General features: G+C 38.9%; 1 protein-coding gene across 4 annotated transcripts; it reads right to left on the bottom strand.

The window, feature by feature from the left end:
• Positions 1-22: 22 nt before the first annotated feature.
• Positions 23-6615, bottom strand: dhodh (dihydroorotate dehydrogenase). Of its 4 annotated transcripts, none has more exons than XM_088296364.1 (9): positions 6526-6615; positions 5046-5258; positions 4764-4963; positions 3757-3839; positions 3391-3578; positions 2816-2929; positions 1920-2073; positions 1628-1787; positions 23-1050 (listed from the first exon to the last, which is right to left on the bottom strand). In XM_088296364.1, exons 1-9 carry the CDS (start codon positions 6541-6543, stop codon positions 978-980), a joined length of 1203 nt encoding a protein of 400 aa, XP_088152490.1. In that variant the 5' UTR covers positions 6544-6615; the 3' UTR covers positions 23-977. The 4 variants fall into 4 exon arrangements, with proteins under 4 accessions (XP_088152490.1, XP_088152491.1, XP_088152492.1 ...); XM_088296365.1 differs by lacking the exon at positions 6526-6615 and adding an exon at positions 6353-6515; XM_088296366.1 differs by lacking the exon at positions 6526-6615 and adding an exon at positions 6291-6506.
• Positions 6616-19774: the final 13159 nt, after the last annotated feature.

Below are 19774 nucleotides of genomic sequence, written 5' to 3'. Positions count from 1 at the left end.
AATGAGAACAATACCCATAAAATGATGACATATTACATTTATTACTAATAAATGCTAAATCTCAGATTCTAATAGCGCCATTTGATGGCTAATCATGTGTGCATAGCCACCTCTTCATTAATATCAGGCAAGTCTGCATGTGTGATTAAATGAATAATACATTAATACATGCAATGAGTACTACTAATCAAGTAATTTCTGTTAAATGAAGTTCAATTGTATTCAGTAATAAAATATTCTTACCCGGTTGCAGTAACTTTGAAAGGAACAATGCAACAGTGAGCAAAGCTGGGCTTTTGGTGAAAACTTCAATTTGTAACGGAGTGTTTTAAAAGAAACCAGAGCCAGCTGTATTTGACTGCATTGCTGTATATATGAACGGCATTTGCATCTCTCATGTACATTTCTGCATTCGCTGTATTCTGTTCCAAGCCTTTAGGTGATAGGAAACAGCGGCAGCGCACATGTAATTGTTATGCAAAATGACACATCGCACTTTATTCCCACTTGATTTAACGGCTTTCATAAACCTAGAAAATAAAATATGCACAGTATCTAATCAATGCTGCGGCCCAGAGCAGCACAGCAAACATCTCGGTTAGCATTCGTGCCAAACAAAAACAAGGCTCTTGGCATTGAAGTGCGCTTGAAGCCTTTACGTGTTGAATTTCTATGTTCTCCCTTGGCAACAAAACGCGTGAATGGTTGTCTTGTATCGACGTGTCAACGTTGTGATTGACAGGTGATCTATTTGGGGAGTATCGCGCCTCCTATCCAAAGTCACCTGAAATTGGCTTCTGCTTCCCGGTGACCCTGAACACGTCGGAAGGAAATGGAAGGATGACAACATGATATCACAAGGCATAATGATGCATTTGTAAAAATGCATTTTGCTTTTCACTGTGACAAAAGATGAACTTCTGTCCAACTGATGCAAAAAACTGCAGCAGAGATCAGCCTGTGGTGATGAGCCTTTGCTAGTGGGCGGAGCCATCTAATCCCCTGTGGTCTGCACCCACGGCCACAGAAACACTGCTAAAGCCTTGTTCTCTGCAAAAAGTCAAATGGAAGCAAATGGCATTAAGGAAAACAAATCAATTTGATTAAATCAGATGTCAAAAGATAACATTTCAACTTGGATTTGTAATGTGAACAAAAACAAAACAAAGATCGGATTTAACAAAAAACAAATCCTAAATCCATCTCCTTCGCTGTTGCTGAGAAAGTATTATGTATATATATATATATATATATATATATATATATATATATATATATATAAACAACAAAGGAACTAAAAAAGCTAAAAAGTTCAGATTTGTCCAAAAAATAATGAAATAAAATACATATTGTACTATATTTTTCGACACACTTTCCAGAATGAGGCAATGCAGCTCCTCCCAATACCGGGTAATGAGTGAGTATAAAGCTGATGTAACTGGGGATGAAAATGAGTTTGACAACCCTGCATTAGATTGTGTGCGTCTACTGCATGTGTAGGCTCCCACTCCTGCTGATCCGAGCAAAACTCCACCATGACAAAAGGACTCATTTATATTTCCATCAATGTCAGCAACCAATGAACTACCGCAGCTAGCGGAGGGTTTGAAGGTGGAATAACACTCACTTGAGAAGCTGTTCCAATTCCCGCTTTATCTTGGTCACTACAGGCGGACCCTGGTAGGCCAAAGCTGTGTAAATCTGAACCAATGATGCACCAGCACGGATTTTATCCAGTGCGTCCTGTCCGCTGGCCACGCCGCCAATTCCAATGATTGTCACTTTCCCTAGGAGAACATCATCACACACACACACACACACACACACACACACACACACACACACACACATGGACGGAATGTCACTTGGCAGCTCTAGAGAAAAATAAACAAATAAATAAATACAGGCATGTACTGCACCTTTAGTGAGTCTGTACATTTCTCTGACGGTGTTTGTGGACATGTCTTTGAGAGGCTGCCCACTCAGCCCACCAGTCTCACACCTTTGAGGATCTTGTAGCACTTCTGGACGGGACACAGTAGTGTTGGACACCATTAAGCCATCCACTCCAAGCTGCAAAATAAAAAAAAGGCAAATGTGACTGTGTGTGTGTGTTTGTACTTATTGCATTGTGAGGACCGGCAAAAGTTTGTGTGGGGGTGCGTGTGTGTGTGTGTGTGTGAGGCCAAACGTGTGTCCCCCACGCATATTGTCCGCAACTCCTCCCATCCCAACCCCCAAAAAATGGTTGTAAAAATATTTGCCCTTCTTAATGCTTCCTCCATTTAGGTTTGTCTTCTACTCGCTCCGTTGAACACAAGAACACTTTGCGCTTTCTAAAAACAACCTCCAGAAGTAGTGCTGAGGTTTCAGTGTAAAGGTCAACATCAATGTAGACTCGACGTTTTGAAATTCAAAGCCTCTGCAGTTTAAACGAGAAAAGGTTTTGGAATATTTTTTACGTTTAAACAAAATACAATGAATGATGTCGTAAGCATGACTACACTATAGCAGTTGTAAAAAATGTACAGCTTAACAAAGTGTTGCCTTTTCTGCAGTCTTCTGATTTCCCGTCTGACAAAATTTAAAAAAAGTGGCATTTACAAATAAGAGTTGAAGACATTTGAAAGTAAAGAAATACAATGTAGCAGATTAAATTTACTAATAGAATGCCTTTTAAGAGGTTTCTACAGGAACCCTGATTTGAAACAATCGAACCGTGAAAACAAACCATCAAATATAAAACTGTCTGGAAATAAATGCAAAGACTTCCGACCAATATGAAACAAGATTAGATCGAAATCAAACCTCCGACCTCAGTAACGACATCGGCAATGTCCTGTTTGTCCTGTGCGCTGAGGTCAGGCGCGATCTTGACCAGGACCGGAGGCTTGCGACTTCCCTGCATCCCATCCCGCTCCTTCAACACCTGCCATTATTTGAGAACACATTAATAGCAGGACATGAGAACAAGAGGCGGCAGAAACAAATGATGTTGATTTGAAAGATTTTAAACCTCTGAATCTAATATCTTACAAATCATGACTGAACGAAATATTTGAAAAAAGTCATAAAGATACTAAATGAACGTTTGAGGTAGCAAGAGTGGTGGTGGCGTAGAGAGTCAAAAGTGAAGGCAAACTTGAAAAGAAGAGCAGACAAATGGGAACTGGAAATTTTTGTCCATTACAAGAAAATAAGAAGTGCTGGACTGCTTTGAGATCATATGAAAAATCTCACTCTACGTTCTAATATCTGGCAATCATTTCCTGAGTAGAAAAAAAACAAAGTCACACCTGAGATTTATATTGTTAAATAAGATCTCTTGACAGGTGGGACTGGCTTCAAGTTAATGTGGAGGGAAAGTAATTAGGTGCTATTTCCACATACTGGATGCAGGAGCCGGCGCAGCTCAGCTTTGCCTTGTAGGTCACGGAGACCTGGCGTATTGGGACTGCTGACATTCACCACAAGGTAATCAGCCAGCGGGCCCAGCACTCTCATCCCCTCCAAGTAATCTGCCCTCGCATCCTGGGACTGCTTGTTCTTCCCCAGGTTGATGCCCAGGGGAAGGCCGGCTAGAAAGCAAAAGACAGAAAAAAAACACTATAATCTGCATCATCACACATGTGACTCAACCAGGGCACAGACTAATGAGGGCAAAGGAGGAAAAAAAAAAAAAGACGGTGAAATATTCAGTGAGGAAAAAAAACGATTACAAATAATTGAATAAATCCATGGCAAAGAAAAACAAACCTCTCGTTTTCTCCTGTTGAGCTGCCTCTCGGACTTTCAACCTCTGCTGTGCTTCTACAACACCACAGCTGTTGAAACCGTACCTGGGTGGGTGGGAGCACACACAGAATTCTTACGACTACACCATTGAAATGTGACATATTGGTGACACTTGCACTAGAGGGGGGGGGAGTTGTACGTTGTAACGTGAAAATGCAGCTAGAAGTGGATGCTTGTGGGGCATCGTGGTGTCTGGAGATCTCTGAGAGCGGGTGCATTTCATGTCTCAATCTTTCTCTCTTGAAGCACCCGCTGAAGGAGATCTTTTGGTATCTCTGCATTGAAACGACACTGCCGTGACTTCATACGCACGTAGCTGCAAGCCAGGAGTTGCTCGGAGGATGGGGGTCAGCCATCATCACATTATGTATGTTTGTTTATCATCATGGGGAAATCCATGTTGTACTATGCATGGGGAAAGAAATTGCGGCGTACTATAATAAGCCCACTGAATGAGTCAAATGTTTGAAGTAAAAATTAAATAAATGAAACGGAACAATTACTGCATTCGAAGTCATTGACTAATCCACCTACAAAGTTGAGGGCTCATTTGCAAGTGGTTTAGTCAAAATGGAAAATTGTCAATCTATAATAGTATATGTTTTATCAGTTAGCTTTTTCTTTCAGCAGCAGCATTTTTTTTGCACTTTTTTTTTTAATTTCTTAGTGTTGCAGGCAAAAGTGTTGATGATGTCGTCCATGATATCCAGTATGGTTGTATCATTGATATTCAGCCGGAGAGTCAAACCTATTTTTGTCAGGGGCCACATAGTAATTATGCCATCACAACATTGGCTGGAACGTTTCAACGCATTATTTTGCCATCACTAGTGAATGGTGAAGCAGAAAACTTGTCAGGAAGTGAACAAATGACGGGTTTTGTTGTCGGTTTAAAAATAAATGTTTAGTAAAATTTTATGACTATGTAAGCCACAAGGGAAGGTCTTCATGATTAGTGACAAGCGTACTTGTTGATGATGGCATGATCTGCAGCCAGTCGGAACACACGTGGTTTGGGGTTTCCCTCTTGCGGTTTGGGGGTGACGGTCCCAACTTCGACAAAGCCAAAGCCCATCTTGTACAAACCGTCCACCGCTTCTCCATGCTTATCGAAGCCTGCTGCGATCCCAACGGGGTTTTTGAACTTCAAACCCAGGACGCTAACAGCCTACACACATCATAGAACCAAAATGTTTTTGTTTTTAATAGGACACTATTTTGTCTTTTTGACATTAACATTATGCACTCACCAGTGACTCAGGGTCTTGGTAACGGTTGAGAGGAACTAAACTCAGACTAATCATTTTTACCGCTAGCACGTGGGCCGTCTCTGCGCCCACTACCCTTTGTAGCAGGGGCATCAGCTGGTTGGCATAGAAACGCTCATCTCCCACCACTGTGAGGTAGGTGGCAAAGAGGAAGCTCCCTGAGCCGATGATCTTCGCTGCCTCTTTTAGCTGCTTCTGCTCAAAGATGAGAGAAAGGACCACACAAAGTACAAGGTTGACAGAGACATTAACCAGATTAGATTATTTAATAAACATAAATATGACATATTCCCCTGTCATTTTGTCTCCAATGATAATTGAATATATAATCGTCTGGCATTCCCAATTTTTGATGTTTAAATACTTTGCTACAGTACACAATAAAGACACAAAAAAAAGACCCAAATAGGGATATGGAAAGGCAACCACAGATTTGATCTTGATTGATTGAGATCTTCTGGACTTTTAAGACAAAAATAAGGAAAAATGGGGAAACCAGCAATATGGGAGGAATGTGAATCAGGGAGCATTAACAAAGAGAACCCAACAAGTTCAGAGAAGCAGGTTATGCCCCATTCACGATCTTACTGACAGAGATCATCAAAACGTTGAGGGGGTCCATTTTTCAACAACAAGCTCAATTAACGTTTTTTCTTTTTTTGTAATCACGAACATATTTGCATGCATTTTCAATTGTATCAATTTGTTTTGGAGAATGGAAAAATTGTGATTGGTCCCTTTTGTGACTTCCAACAACATATGGAGGGAGGGGGCGTGGTCATTTGTCTCATTAGATGACTCAAGAGGCACTTTTTTAGTTTTGTATTGATTTCTCCAAAACACATTTTTAAAAAGTGACAATGATAGCTACGCTGTGGAAACACGTTTAATAGAATAGAAGTCCCAGTCAACAAAAGAGGTAAAGTATTTGTGATCAGGAAAAGGGTTTCTTAAACTAACTAATATCCCAAAATGTCAGTAAAAACACATATTTAAATTTTTACATAAATACATTTTTGAGGCTACACTTTTTTTTCCCCTTTGAGGTTCAATCGATATCCAGGACTTTAGTGCCCCCAACAACAAAAAAAGCCTACCTGTACTTGCAAGCGTGACTATGTCACATCTGTCTAATTCTGACTGCGACCCGCACATTACTGAGCGTCTACTTTGGCCGATATTGTGATCGATGTTGACTATAGAATAATAATGTAAACTCAAACTGACCAATGAGAACAACGTCACATTTCGTCATTGTTGTTGTATGAAAAGAAGAACCAAAAGATCACCATGTAGCTGCAGGCGCTACTCCAGCGCTTGTTACAACATGAATGACAGCAAAAGACAGTCTTATTCAGAACCCATTCTGTTCAGCAAATCCATCGAACCTGTGTAGCCTAAGAACCAAACTCCACCGTCAAGTCAGTGATATAAAAAAGTTCAAGTTGGTATGTCATTTTACCATCAAATGTGCCGCCATGTGAGCCCGTTCTAACTTTGAAAGGGCAAATTACCATTACATTTCCTTTCCGTGTTACACAATGCGTCATCGTCTCGCGATATTTCTATCCATTATTTAATGCTGCATTCAATGAAGGTGGGAACTCGGATAAATCTCACTCGGATTGTCTCGATTTCAAAGCATTCGAGGCGAATGTAAACAGCAATAATGGCTGATTCGGATAATTTTTTGTTGTTCTGGTTCATCACAACACATTTGACCTCTAGAAGACCCTTTTTATAATATCCTTAATTTATAAAAATAAAAGAACATCTTATCTTCAAAACATTTCATAAATGTCACCATATCTTTACGCAGACAGTACAAATCACATTGTTTTACGTGAAGTTATTTTCAAGTGACGTCACATTGAAGTCGGACAATAAATGAATAAAATTAGAATTTGCCTTTTCAAATAAACCAGGACATTCAATAAATACACTTCCATGTGCAATATCAAAATCTAGTGAAACTCAGGAATGTACCACTAGATGGCAGAAGACACTCCATTAATGTTTTGGTCTGACCTGGGTATTATTCTTACGTTGAAATAAGTGTACGATTGATACTAGTGCGAAATTTGAGGTAAATGTTTATAGAATAAAAACTAGAAAAACGACATTTAATGATACAATGCAATACAATTTTATTTCTATAGGGCATTGCACAACAACTGGAGATGGAACAAAGCGCTATCCATATGCCGATGGGATACCGGATGAGATATAATTTTCCACCAATCTGTATGACGATAAAAGTAGCATTCTATCTTATTCTTCTCTTTGGTACAAACAACACTAGATTAAAAATATAACAGAAAATAACGTGTGGTACTTCTCATAATGTATCAAATGGGTGCATTCTATTCATTTGAATTAAAAGGTAAATCCACAATCCAAACAGTGTATAGACTAAAAGTTGGCCAAAAACCAACACATTCTGATCAAATTCGAAGTTAACACATATGTCTTTCAGTGTTTCCGGTATTGTCCATTATCTGTCTTATTTACAGTTGAGCACATTTAGTTGCCAAACTGCAGCCTATTGAACTGATGTCATACAATCTGGAGCAGCTGTCTCATTGTTTCCCCAAAAGACTCTTATTTAACAATAATGCAACCTCCCAGATAATTATTGTATTACAGTATTTTAACAGTAGGGGGTCAGTGGTGTGTGGTATCAGAGTTATTGTTTGAAACAGATGTCAGTTTGATGTATTTCCAGTCGGGATAGGCATTTGAAGTACTTTTCTTGATTGGCTCAGGGGCAAATGTAAAATATATATATATATATAGTTTAAAATGACAGCATCTCTCGGAATGTTCTGAACTCCCATTTCCATTACAAAGTCATTTTAAGATTAAAAATTTTAAGAATAGGGACAGGGACCTCCTGGGACAGTAAACAAGTTCAGACAGTATCAACAGCGCATCAACTGGTTGCAGCCAAGTGGTTCATTCAATTGTTTCACATTAATCAACAGCCAATTCCAACGAAGGGTCATATGGGTCGTAATGCTAACCACAAGCCGTCGATCGCTTTACTTTAAACTCCAAAGGTTCCAAGACTGATGTCACAAACGATATATTTCAAATTCAAACTACATACTAAAAGGCTACCACTTTAAAGTCTACCCGTTTGTCTCTCATGCACTTTTCCAGCCTTCTCTGCAATGACTTCATGCCCTCCTGGAAGGATCCTCCTGGGATCTTCCTCAGCTTCGTGCCCTCATCATAGCCAAATTTATGTTTTCCAGGTCTTTAAAAACTGTTAGCGATATTTGTATTTCATTTTAAGTGAGGAATGTGCTTTTGATGTTATCGGGCATTTATTTTTCAATTGTGCCAGTTGAGCATCTTCCCCTCATCACACACATGCAGAAAAAAAAAATCAACATCACAACTTGAATTCATGTGGAATCACTGGAAAAAAAAACATTTTGCCCCCCAAAAGAAAAAGAAACAAATGTTGGCCTTGTTGATGAGTTGTGGGTTTCTTTCAGCATCACAGACTCATTGCAGTTGTGAATGGATTTGAAGTGTGTCAGGGTATCTGTGTCTCCATTGGGGTGGGCCTGACCAATGGAGGGGGTGCCTCATTACACACGAGTTGTGCCACGAAGAGGAAGGACAATGCTGCTGTTAACACTGCTGGTGGGGACCTTTGGATCCACTGAATGTTTTATGTGACTCTGTGAGCGACCTGCACGTTGAGGTCAGAGATGAGCCCGGCCCGGCGTTGGTGGAGGTTGCCTTGTATTGGCGCACTTGAAACTAAATGCCAGCAGGGGGGTGAGGGGGGATCATCAGGTCCAGGTCTTGTTTTGTCCTCTTTGGCATGGGTAATGAGGCATCTGTCTTCATGTACTTCATAGAGAAGTGAGGCTCACTGTTTCAATGGAAAAAGAGCACAAGTTACATGCCTGATTTGTCAGGCCGGGCAGCCCAAAGACAAGCTCAGAAACACTGGAGCTATCAGACTAAATGATTTCAGAGCCACTTTTTTATATTCATCAGACATTATGACTGAGAAATAGTAAATGTAATTTATTAAGTCAAACAAATGTGTTTCCAGCAAATTGAGTTTGCCACAGTATGTGTTGGAAGTAGAAGAGAATTGACTTGTTTGCCCTGCAAGCTTAACCAAGATGACGTGTACCATAGTCTTACTTATACTTGTGTATGAAGTGTAACCCAACAATCAATTAAAAAAACAAAACAAAACAAAAAAAAAGCAAGGGAGGACATCTCACATCTTTGAATTCTTTCGTCTTGGCGTGTAAATATTTTTGGAAGAAGCCAAACATTATTTCATGGGAATGGGTTTAAATGGCACTGCGGGCAAAAGAAAAAAAAATTCAATTAGTTGTTGGAGTGATGTTTGTCTCCATCATGACCACTCCAACTCGTGACCAAGACACCAAACTCTTTTTTTTTTGCAAGTTTCATCTCTTCTCACACATGTGCACGTGAGTATGCGCAACACAGTCCATTTAATTTATAGTTGACAGATAACAATGAGTATTGTCATTCCCTCTGTGGTGTGCTCATCTTTATGAATTGGCCAGCTCTGCTCCTCCCTTTAATTTGATCACTTTTGAATTTGACGTTGCTGTTTAGTTTCTGAAAATACCTTACATGTTTTTTTTTTTTTGTGTGCAAAAGAACCGCATCTTCTCCCAATTTGTCTTTAAAGCTAAGTTTGTGGCCAGTTTGCTTTCTTTGCTGTGTCCATGTGACAGAAGCCCATCAGCCTCCCACTGTGGACCTCATGGAGTCTGTGGAGTTGGATACAAGGCCGAAAGATGATCTTGGCGGTGTTTTGTTTTGGTGTAATCAGACAGCGACATCATCAATCATGAGTGGGGGAATTACAGCAGGTTACAATAGCAGATAAGATAATGAGTGGGGCCACGGCGACCTGGTGAGAGACAGCTCAAGTTCCCTTCCCAAATAATCTCGTTGCACACTTGAGTACAATGACAATAAAGGGATTTCTATTCTATTCTATATGGCAGCAGCTTGCCCTCCTGCCTGCCTGCTCGCCAGCTGAGGACACTGCTTGCTAAAATCCGACACGTTGAGTGGATGAGCTAAAAAAAAAGTTGAAGTGAAAAGGAAAGTGGACAGGAACTTCAAACTTGAATTGTGGTTGGTGATATTCGGAACCTTATAGGTAACCCCGCCTATATCAGCTTGTATTGGTTACAGCTTCACTGTGACCCTCTTTAAAGTGTATTATAGACCAATATTTATACAGTAGCTGAGAGGCGAGACAGTCTTGTATGTTCTTACTATACTTATGTCGTGAAGACATTGCAGGGTAGCACTCGACCTGGCTTGTTTTATTTTGAATTTTATTTTCTCGATTTGTATGACCCAGAAATCTACCGCAAATCACTTTTCATGAGCATGACGTTTTTTTCCCATCGCACGTCGGGAGGTTACTTTGGAGTGTCCTGTGTTGTTCCACCATGAACACCAAAATTAAAGTTAAAGTGATCCATCATTCTGATGGATTTCTATCTATTGGAAAAATTAGGGGCAGAATAAAATTGTATGTTCGTTCTGTCAGGTTGCCTTAATCATACCTTGGTTTGAAATATTGCTATCGTAAAAATTCAAGCAATTAAACAGCAAGAGCTGTTCGTGTGTGTGTGCGTGTGCGCATGTGGAGAGTCTAAAGCAAACTAATTTTGTAGCAATTTGAAGACAGTTGGTCAGAAATTTTTAAATTAAACATACTCTCTGGTCACCAGTTTATTACAAATCATGGTCTCAAATATTAAGTATATCCCTTTCCCAAGCTAAATAACTTATGTCTACATTATAATTTGCACTACAATCAACCAGAGATAAAGATCGATTGCAAGTTTAAACAAAGGCCCTGAAACTGAAAAGTTAAAGGTCTGTCTCATTGTCACACTCGTCATGAAAGGAAATTTTAGATTCATTACTGGCTAACACAAATAGAGAAAGGTTAAAATAAAAATCAGGTCTGTCCAATCCAAATTGTGAAAAATTAAACTTGTCTTTTTTTAGTTAAGAATGGATCAGAATAAAAACTACACACCCCATTGTATTCTTTAGATTGGTTTAAGAAACTGTAAATGACTTTACCTCTCATGGGAGGAAATAAGAACATAATGGGGAGGTAGTATGAGTGGATGAGTACATTGAAATCTCTCATTTCTCATATTTTCCTTTTTACATATCACAAGGGCAACGCACATTCCATGCACCCGGCAACTCAATGTGCTTCACACAAGCAAAGACAGTAAATAAAAGCAAACTACAAACTAATTTTACAAACTAACGACCTTCAGAAGCAATGCAGAGAAATAAAAGTAGCCTATCAAACTTACTAAAAGAGCGTACACTGAGAACATTTAAACACATTGACAGAAGACTTTAAAAACATTAAAAAAAATAAAGAAACGAAAGTAGGTTTCAAAAACGGCACTGTGATTAGCGTCAACGTTGTTTGCTATGTAATCACAATTGCCATCACATGTTCACAGGTGAGCATTTCATGTGCCCGTGTGGAAACATAATCTGTCTGCTGTGTGCCACGGCTGCGATAAGCAAGGCGTGCTTGGACGTGTGTCACCAGTTCTGAGCTCGATGACGAGGGGTCTGTCGCACACACTCTCACTCCCTGACATGTGCCGCTACTTGCTAATCCCTCACTGACGCCTCTGAGGAGCATTACACTCCACAGCCAAACAATAAATGACCTGCACTGCAATGACCTCGGACGGGTCGCCGGCTCTCCATCTATCTGACTTTGGGAAGCCATATTGGCTTGGTGCTTTGGAGGAGATGCTGTCTGTTAGCAGATTGTTTTAAAGCACGCAATAATTTTTTTTTTGTCATAGAAGGCTACTACGTGGAAATTAATAGATTTTTTTTTTTTTTGTCCGAGATTACGACGGTTGGAGATTTGAATGCGGGAAGATAAAAGGATGGATGGAGGATGTGAATACTATTGTAATTATGGTTGAGCCGATTATTTAACAGTGTGATGCACATGTAAAAGAAAAAAAAAAAGCGGGAAAAGTGTGCCCACGCAGAGCATCTGTTTCAATTAGTCCTGACTCATATGAGGCAGCATCTGCCTGCTAAAGCGCATCTGACCATTTTGGATCATATTGGTTAGTCTAGCATGAATGATGAAACACTATTTAAAGCCTAACTAATGAAATGTAATCTTATATGGTTTTATTCATTTGAGGAGGATTATCCCCCTGGGATCTTACATCAACAAGTATTATATATCATGTTGCAGTATATTTATGATGAAAAAATGCTGATATATAATACAATATATTATATTATATTAATCATATTATATATTATATATATATATATATATATATATATATATATATATATAATTTAATAACAGAGTTTTTTGGTGGCTCAAAAATTGTTATGGAAAAGTTAAATTTCATCACTGTCTGGATCATTATTGGAATATTTTGGAATATAATCCATCTGTCATGATATTAAATAATTCAGTCAAAGTCAAATCTACAGTAATGTTTTTGCATTTGCTGTAAAAATGTCTGCCTGTGGACCTGCTACAGTAAATCTCTGGCTTCTTCACCGTTTAGTACTGGCCAGTAAAAAGATGTTTGATACATTAACCTCATTGATCATCTATAATTGAGTGTACAAACATTTAAGGCGAAACCTGTCTTTAAACGGGTATGATATTTACTCAGGCAATTGATTTCCTCACTCTGATGATGATTATTATTATTATTATGTCAATGGCAGATGGTGGGCTGGTGGTAATCCCAGATGCCCACTGGCCTGACCCTTTGCACTCAACCCCTCCCCAAAAAACCTTAACGAAGCGGCTGAGCTGCACAGCCAAAGAGCTGCTTTAAACTGGTGAGTAATGGCTGTGTCAGCAGTCAGTAGATGAGCCAGAGGGTGAGGTGGGGGGCGGAGGCAGGCAGGTGGACGGGTATTAGAGCACTACTGAAGCCAAGAGGTTCTCATTGTTAAGAAGAGAATGGGTGGAAGACACTGCCTCAACTCATATACTGTACATACACTGTTCAATTAGGAAAAAAAAAAAATGGATTTTTGAAAAAAAAAAATTGCATTGTCAATTCACAATTTGGCATTCACTTACCTGCCCTCCTCATGATGCATGCTCCCCTTCACATTCATCTGAACATTTAGAATTGACCACAGTGGCTTCAGAAGAGGGCCCCCCAACCCTTAATAGCAAACTACTGAAAGACACACTAGTAAGCAGTATACTGCTTCCAAAAAGGCTCCCATCTGTTGAATAAATCAAAGCACATTTCTATATCTTACAGAAATGTAACCATGGTTCACTTGAGTTACCTCATTTGTCATAATCTTCTTGCTTCCTCTGCATTTCCACAGGGGCCCCAATCTAATCTAAAGTCATGGGTGCTAATCCGCCACGGCAACAGTGGTGGCGCTGGTCGAGGTAATTTAGGTCTTGGACTGATAGCCATCTGCCAGACGTGTGGTTAATTGGTTTGTTTTACTCATCTATGAGGTAGAGAGGTATGTGTTTAAACACAGGGAATATATTATTTCCATGTCACAAAAGGTTATGAATCATCTTTTTTTCAATGGTTATTGTATTCTTGTTAATCGAGGACAATATCCAGCGGGGTTTTGTTGGACCAAACTACCGTATATGGTCAATTCGACCTGGTCGTTAGAAGGAATGGTTGTTTAATTGTAAACTAAGTAACGAGAATATAATCTAAATGACATTATTTGCTCCTTGGTCGTTGCTCCTCCGTGTAAGGTTCGCTCCCACTAGTGATTCCATCAAGGAGATGCAACAAAGAAACAGAAAAAGACAATCCTAAATATGATCTCCTTGGCAGAGACATAACCATACCTAGCGCTCATAATCCTACTCTTTGCCGACACTTGACATTCAAAGGATTACCTAAACCGATTTAGGATGATTGACATCTTAACCACTCAGACGATGTAACACGTGTGCGGTGTACTCGGAAATTCATGAAAAGTTAAGGATGCATTTGCGTATCTGAAGAGATTTATTATTTACATTAATTTGCATACAACAATGTGCACGGAAGATTTGCCTATTTTCTATATGGCATTAGTCCTCTTTGGAGTTATGGAGGAGCTTTGGAGAAAAACTGGGGTACCCTGTACTGGTCACCAGCCAATCACAGGGCACCAAGGCGACTGTATAGACACACAGCCATTTGCACACTTTTAGAATAACAAGCAGGAGAAGCGTAAAAAAAACACAACAGCATCAGTAGTAGGCTAACAAGTGTGTAAGAATGGCCTAAACAAACCACAGGGCATTGAGCTGCATCAAGAGGCTCAGATAAGGTCCAATCTGACGTTTATCTCTCCTGGCTATTGTGCTGATGGCAGCACGACGTCCCTTTAGGAAGCAGCTGTTCACTGTCAGAGATCTAGGTCAGGACAGGGAGAGTGGCTCGCAAAAGGCAGGCCTGGTTCCTCTGCCAACAGTTTACACTCAGACATGGCGGTCCCTGGTAGTATTGTGGGTCACTCGATGAACGATGGGCCCAGAGCTGAAAGTGAGCCATGGGACATTACAGGGATTATACGTATCAAACGGCAAGATGCTGAACTGCTTCAATCACGATACACTGAATGACATATCTGTCGTTACAGTGCCCTAAAATATTCATCATTTTATAGTCATCAACTACTCAACATATGCAAAGGTATGTACAATACACGTTAATAAAAAAAACGAAAAAAAAAAAAAACAACCCCAAACATACAAATTTGGAAGTAGACTATTTTATTTTATTTATTTATTTATTTTTTATCTGAAATTCACTTTGTTGTGTTGTCATCATGAAGCAAACATGAGATTATTTATTGGAACACCAAGTGATAATGTTACTAGCTTGATCAAGTGGTATGTCTCAAACATATGTTATTCAATTGTTTTTCAAAGTTGCATTTTTAATGGGGTGGGATTTGATGCAATTTTTATTTCATCTCACTTCTTTTCAAATATGTTTCGTTGTCATTCTTAACATTCAGTTTTCTGTATTGTTCGATTTTCAATGCTATTCGAAAGAAATTATAGTTCAATCCATCTGTCTCTATGTCTGTTGTATGGAAACATTTTTGGGGATGTGGGAGTTTAATTTCCCTTCCCAACACGGGACATTTTTTAGCTCCCCTCTTGTCATGCTTTAAATAATCCTAAAATTAAATGAAACATGCTCTGGTGAAGTTTTTTTTTTTTTTTCGAAGTATCTACTTGAAGGTGTGTCAGTGTTTAAATCCATGTGAGGCTCTCCACCTGTAGGCTGCGGACGGGATTACAACGACCCATAAACACATCGTTTTATACACACTCTCTGGAGATGTAAAAATGTGTGAAAGTGCGTGGGTGCGTCTGTTCATGTCAACTTGCACTGAGTGGACTGATCTGATCTGCCGTCAGACACACCTGACGTACAGGTAAGAGGCTCTGTTTCCACAATCAGATCCCAAAGGAAGATTTATCATAGTGTTATATAACACACGCACACACTCATACGCACACACACGAGACAGAGCTGATGGGAGGATGTTATCACAATGCTGTCGTCAGCACTGGACAGATCAGATTTAAACACCCACCTTCATCTCCACACAATCATCCTAGAATTCCCTCCATGATCCATGGCAACACTCTTATGCACTACAAAGTTTCTCAAAAAGACATATATACGTAAATGGAATGCCCTGGAATTTTTGAAAATTTTCTGCATAAAATGCTGATAAACATTTTTTCTAGGAAACGCAATGGGGCGGATGAATAAAAGAATAACAAAAAACTTAACATGACTTGGGGATCACTCAGAACAAAAGGCTAAATACAAGAGTTAAGAGGGCCTAGTCCCATCTGGCCCCCTCTAGAACCGCCACTTTTTAGAAACCTAACAGCAGCTATTTGAATTTCCCATATGAAACATTTGCTTGTTTGATTGTTTATTGCTTTGCACGGGCGTCAAACTCCGGTTCTCATGGGTTGGTATTCTGCATGTTTTAGATGTTTCCCACCTAATTCAAATGATTAGCTCATCCAGAAGCTCTGCGGGTGCCTGATAACGATCTTGATCATTTGAATCAGGTGTGCTGGAGGAGAGAAACATCTAAAACATGCAAGATACTGGCCCTCGAGGATCGGAGTTCGCACTTGTGCTTTAAAGGATAATCCTCTTGAGAGGCATCATAATTTTCAAGCGGGTCATTCCAACACATAAATTATAAAATAAAAAACAATGATTAAAAATGAATCCTCAGTATAATACAAATAATACGATAGTAAAAATACATTTTAAACACAAAAACACTTCTGCAACCACAAAGTCTCAGAAGTACAGAAAAAAAAACATCGCCACATGACTTGTTACAAGGTACGCTCCAGGGTTGGCAGACAGAACAGTTGCTGCCAACGTATGTTGGTGCTGTTTTCAAAGTCGGATATGAAACCTTCATCATTACATAACACAGACCCTCTAATCATTCTTTGAATCCTAATATTAGACTGCTCCCATGCTAATCTATTTGTCTTGGAATAATCTATGGCCTGCTCATGTAAGCATGTCTTCACCTAAAACTCCAGCTCATTATATCGTTAATATGGAGACCGTATTCATGTCTGCTGTCGGGAGCTGTGCTTCTCAACCATAATTTTTTTTTTTTTAGTTCACGAAAACCAGCGAAATAACTGAAACTAAGATTGAAAAAAAAAATTCGTTAACAAAATAAAATAAAAAATTAAAATGCTTCTGAAAAATACGAAAACTATCTGAAAAATAGTTTACATTGATAAAACTAACTAAAACGAACTATAATTATATTGAAAATGTCCTTCATTTTCCACTTTGGCAATTGATTTAATATACATGCCTTTGGGGTTGATTTTAAATGTATTTTAGAAGAGAAGGTTGGATAGTTGTGTTTGGGAATTGTAGTCCTCACAATGTGTGTCATATTATTATTCGATGGATTCCCATTTGATGTCCTCAAACAAATTATCACAAAGCTCATAAAAGATAATACAGGTGATTTCAATGAATAATAAAGCAGTTCTTTGATCATTCATGAGATCCCGTGGGTAGGATATTAAAAGGCATGGCCAGTAAATATTAGGTAAATTATTGCTGCATAATACATAACTCCAGAGACTCGATTTTGATGTTAGAAAAATGCTGGAAGAAATTATGGCCTCCTTTTCTATTTATGTGTATATGTTAATGTTAGACTGTGATTTTGTTTTGTAGTTTTCCTGATTGTTGTTGTTTATTATCTCAACTTTTTTTTTTTTTATTCCCAAAGGACAAAGGCATTAATTTTTGCGTGGAATCTTAAGGAAAGGAAATAATGAAGAGTTATTTCTATTTAACTCATACAATCCCAGCCGTTTTCATGAGAGCAAACAACTCAATCATAGCGTTTTTTTCTGGATTTTGACTGATTTTGCAAGGCATACAGGATATTGTTCTAAAGATAAAAACATGGGGCAAAAAAATAAAAATGCAAAGACGTATAAATACGTCTTCGGGAGGCAGGGACTACAGTTTTGAAAATGTATATATACGTCTTATGGAGTGAATGAGTTAAAAAAAAAAATAATAATAATCAAAATAGAAGCTGTTTGTACAGGAGTAGGGCAAAAAAAGATGTTTTTGTCCCCCTCAAAACGGGAATGATTTCATAATCAGTGTGCGATTAGGTGAATCCAAGCAGAAAGTCTTTAGAATGTTGACCTCCGAGGACTAATTAACCGGTAAATCTTACAAAGGTCAACAGTGTGGCGGCCAAGGATGAAAAGAGTAGTCACCATATGGCGATAGATGCCCTCAAGAAGTGTGTCTTCACTGCTCTTTTAATCTTTTGAGCTAATTGTGTCTCTTGCCCCCCCCCCCTCGTCTTCTATTGACTGTGACTGGTGTTCAGGCAGACAAAATGTGGTCCAACCTTAATCTACTTAACTGCTTTCCACCTTGTTTTTGCCATTTTATTTCGGCTTTGTTGTTGTGTCGTTTGAAACAAGCTAACACGGACAAAAAAATTGCTCTGCAATGCACTTTTAGTCATTTTAATAATATACTTGACATATCCACCCAAATTCCGGGTGTTTCTAAACAATCATAGTCACGGGCTTTGCTGTCAATGAAAACCTGAATTGAAACGGCGCCAATCAATAATTTGAAAGTCAACAAATGTGGTGACCACACACAGGCAGTTATTGATTATTATCTCCAGGGAATTTAGGGAGCAGCCTGATTTCAAGAGATGAAAAGTTGAGATTTAATTGGTTGTTGGGGGCTGGTGGTGATAATGGTGGTACAAGGAGAGACAATCTTTGTACTTGGTGTAAACTATTCAAAGTGAGTCCGGATCATCTTGAACAGGACATAAAAAAGGGAAACAATAATATTAGGCAAGATTGTACTGGAAGGAATGCAATGACTTGCCATTATGAGTGTAATTTAGAATAGTACATCCAGGATGGATGAAATTTTCAATCATGATTGTCTTTGTCATTTGAACCTCTCTTAATTTGATATACAATGGCCCAATTTGATTCGATTTTCAATTCACGATTCACAAATTGATTTTTGATACAATTCAAGAACCAATTTTTCTTTTGAATGGATGGCATTCTCAGAAACAATGATGTGCATTAGTAAGCAAATTAATATTTACATTAAGAATTAAAGCCAATTACGTTTTATTTTACATGACCTGATCGAAACAATGAATACATCTGCTTTCATGTTTGCTGATGCTCACTTCACCTCTTCCGCCATTTTATTTGATTCGCTACCTTTGTGTGAGGCGTGTAGTCATGTAACTTTATGGGGAAAAAGACGTTATTAAATGTATCGATATATGGTTTTATGAATCGATATCGGGTTATGAAAAGGAAAATCGATTAAATTCAATATTGTTTTTTTTTTAAACCAAACTACAACCCAAATTAGCATGAGCAGAATAAAAAATGGACACCGAAATAGTTTTTAGCTTTTGCCCAATTGTCAACATTTTACTTTTTGTTTCTTTTCATGATCTCCAAAATTTTACTGATGGAGTCGCATATACACATTTTCTCCACTGAATGCACAATAATTCCAATTTTAGATTGCATAAATGAAGCATCCCATGAGAGAAATTCACATCAGCTATTAGAATTTTTATTAGTCCCCCTATAACTCCCCACCCTGCTGCTAGGGGCAAGCAGGTGATATGCATTTTGCCCAAAAGAGGAAAATGGAAGTTAATGGGCAGCTCCTGAGCAAACACTGGGATTCATTTAGAATGGTAGGCAATCACGCAGATTAAATATGTGACGTGTCTCACTGAAATTGAAGAGATTCCCAAATATAATTAAGTGAGCTCCCCTGTCAAAAGCAGCGACTGAATAGCGGTGTTGACTGATGCACTGATGGGACTTAAATGAGACTTAAAGTTCCAACTCTTCCAGAGGTCATCACATTTTATGAGACTTAGCATCGCCAACGTTCGGGCAATGTGACTGATTGATCCACTAGATGAACAGTAAAGATTAAGAGGATGACAAATAAGCATGCTGCTTACACAGCACTTGGGGCTAATCCCCAGCACCCACCCCCCCTCAGCTCCCTTTTGAGGAGGTGCCACCGAGGAGCACCCACAGACACTGACGGACC

This window comes from Idiotropiscis lumnitzeri, chromosome 5, assembly GCF_059441095.1.
Source record: "Idiotropiscis lumnitzeri isolate Australia: NSW breed Sydney's pygmy pipehorse chromosome 5, RoL_Ilum_1.0, whole genome shotgun sequence".
NCBI classification, from domain to species: domain Eukaryota; kingdom Metazoa; phylum Chordata; class Actinopteri; order Syngnathiformes; family Syngnathidae; genus Idiotropiscis; species Idiotropiscis lumnitzeri.
Note: the sequence above shows the minus strand (reverse complement) of the source record. Positions and strands in the feature narration are given on the sequence as shown.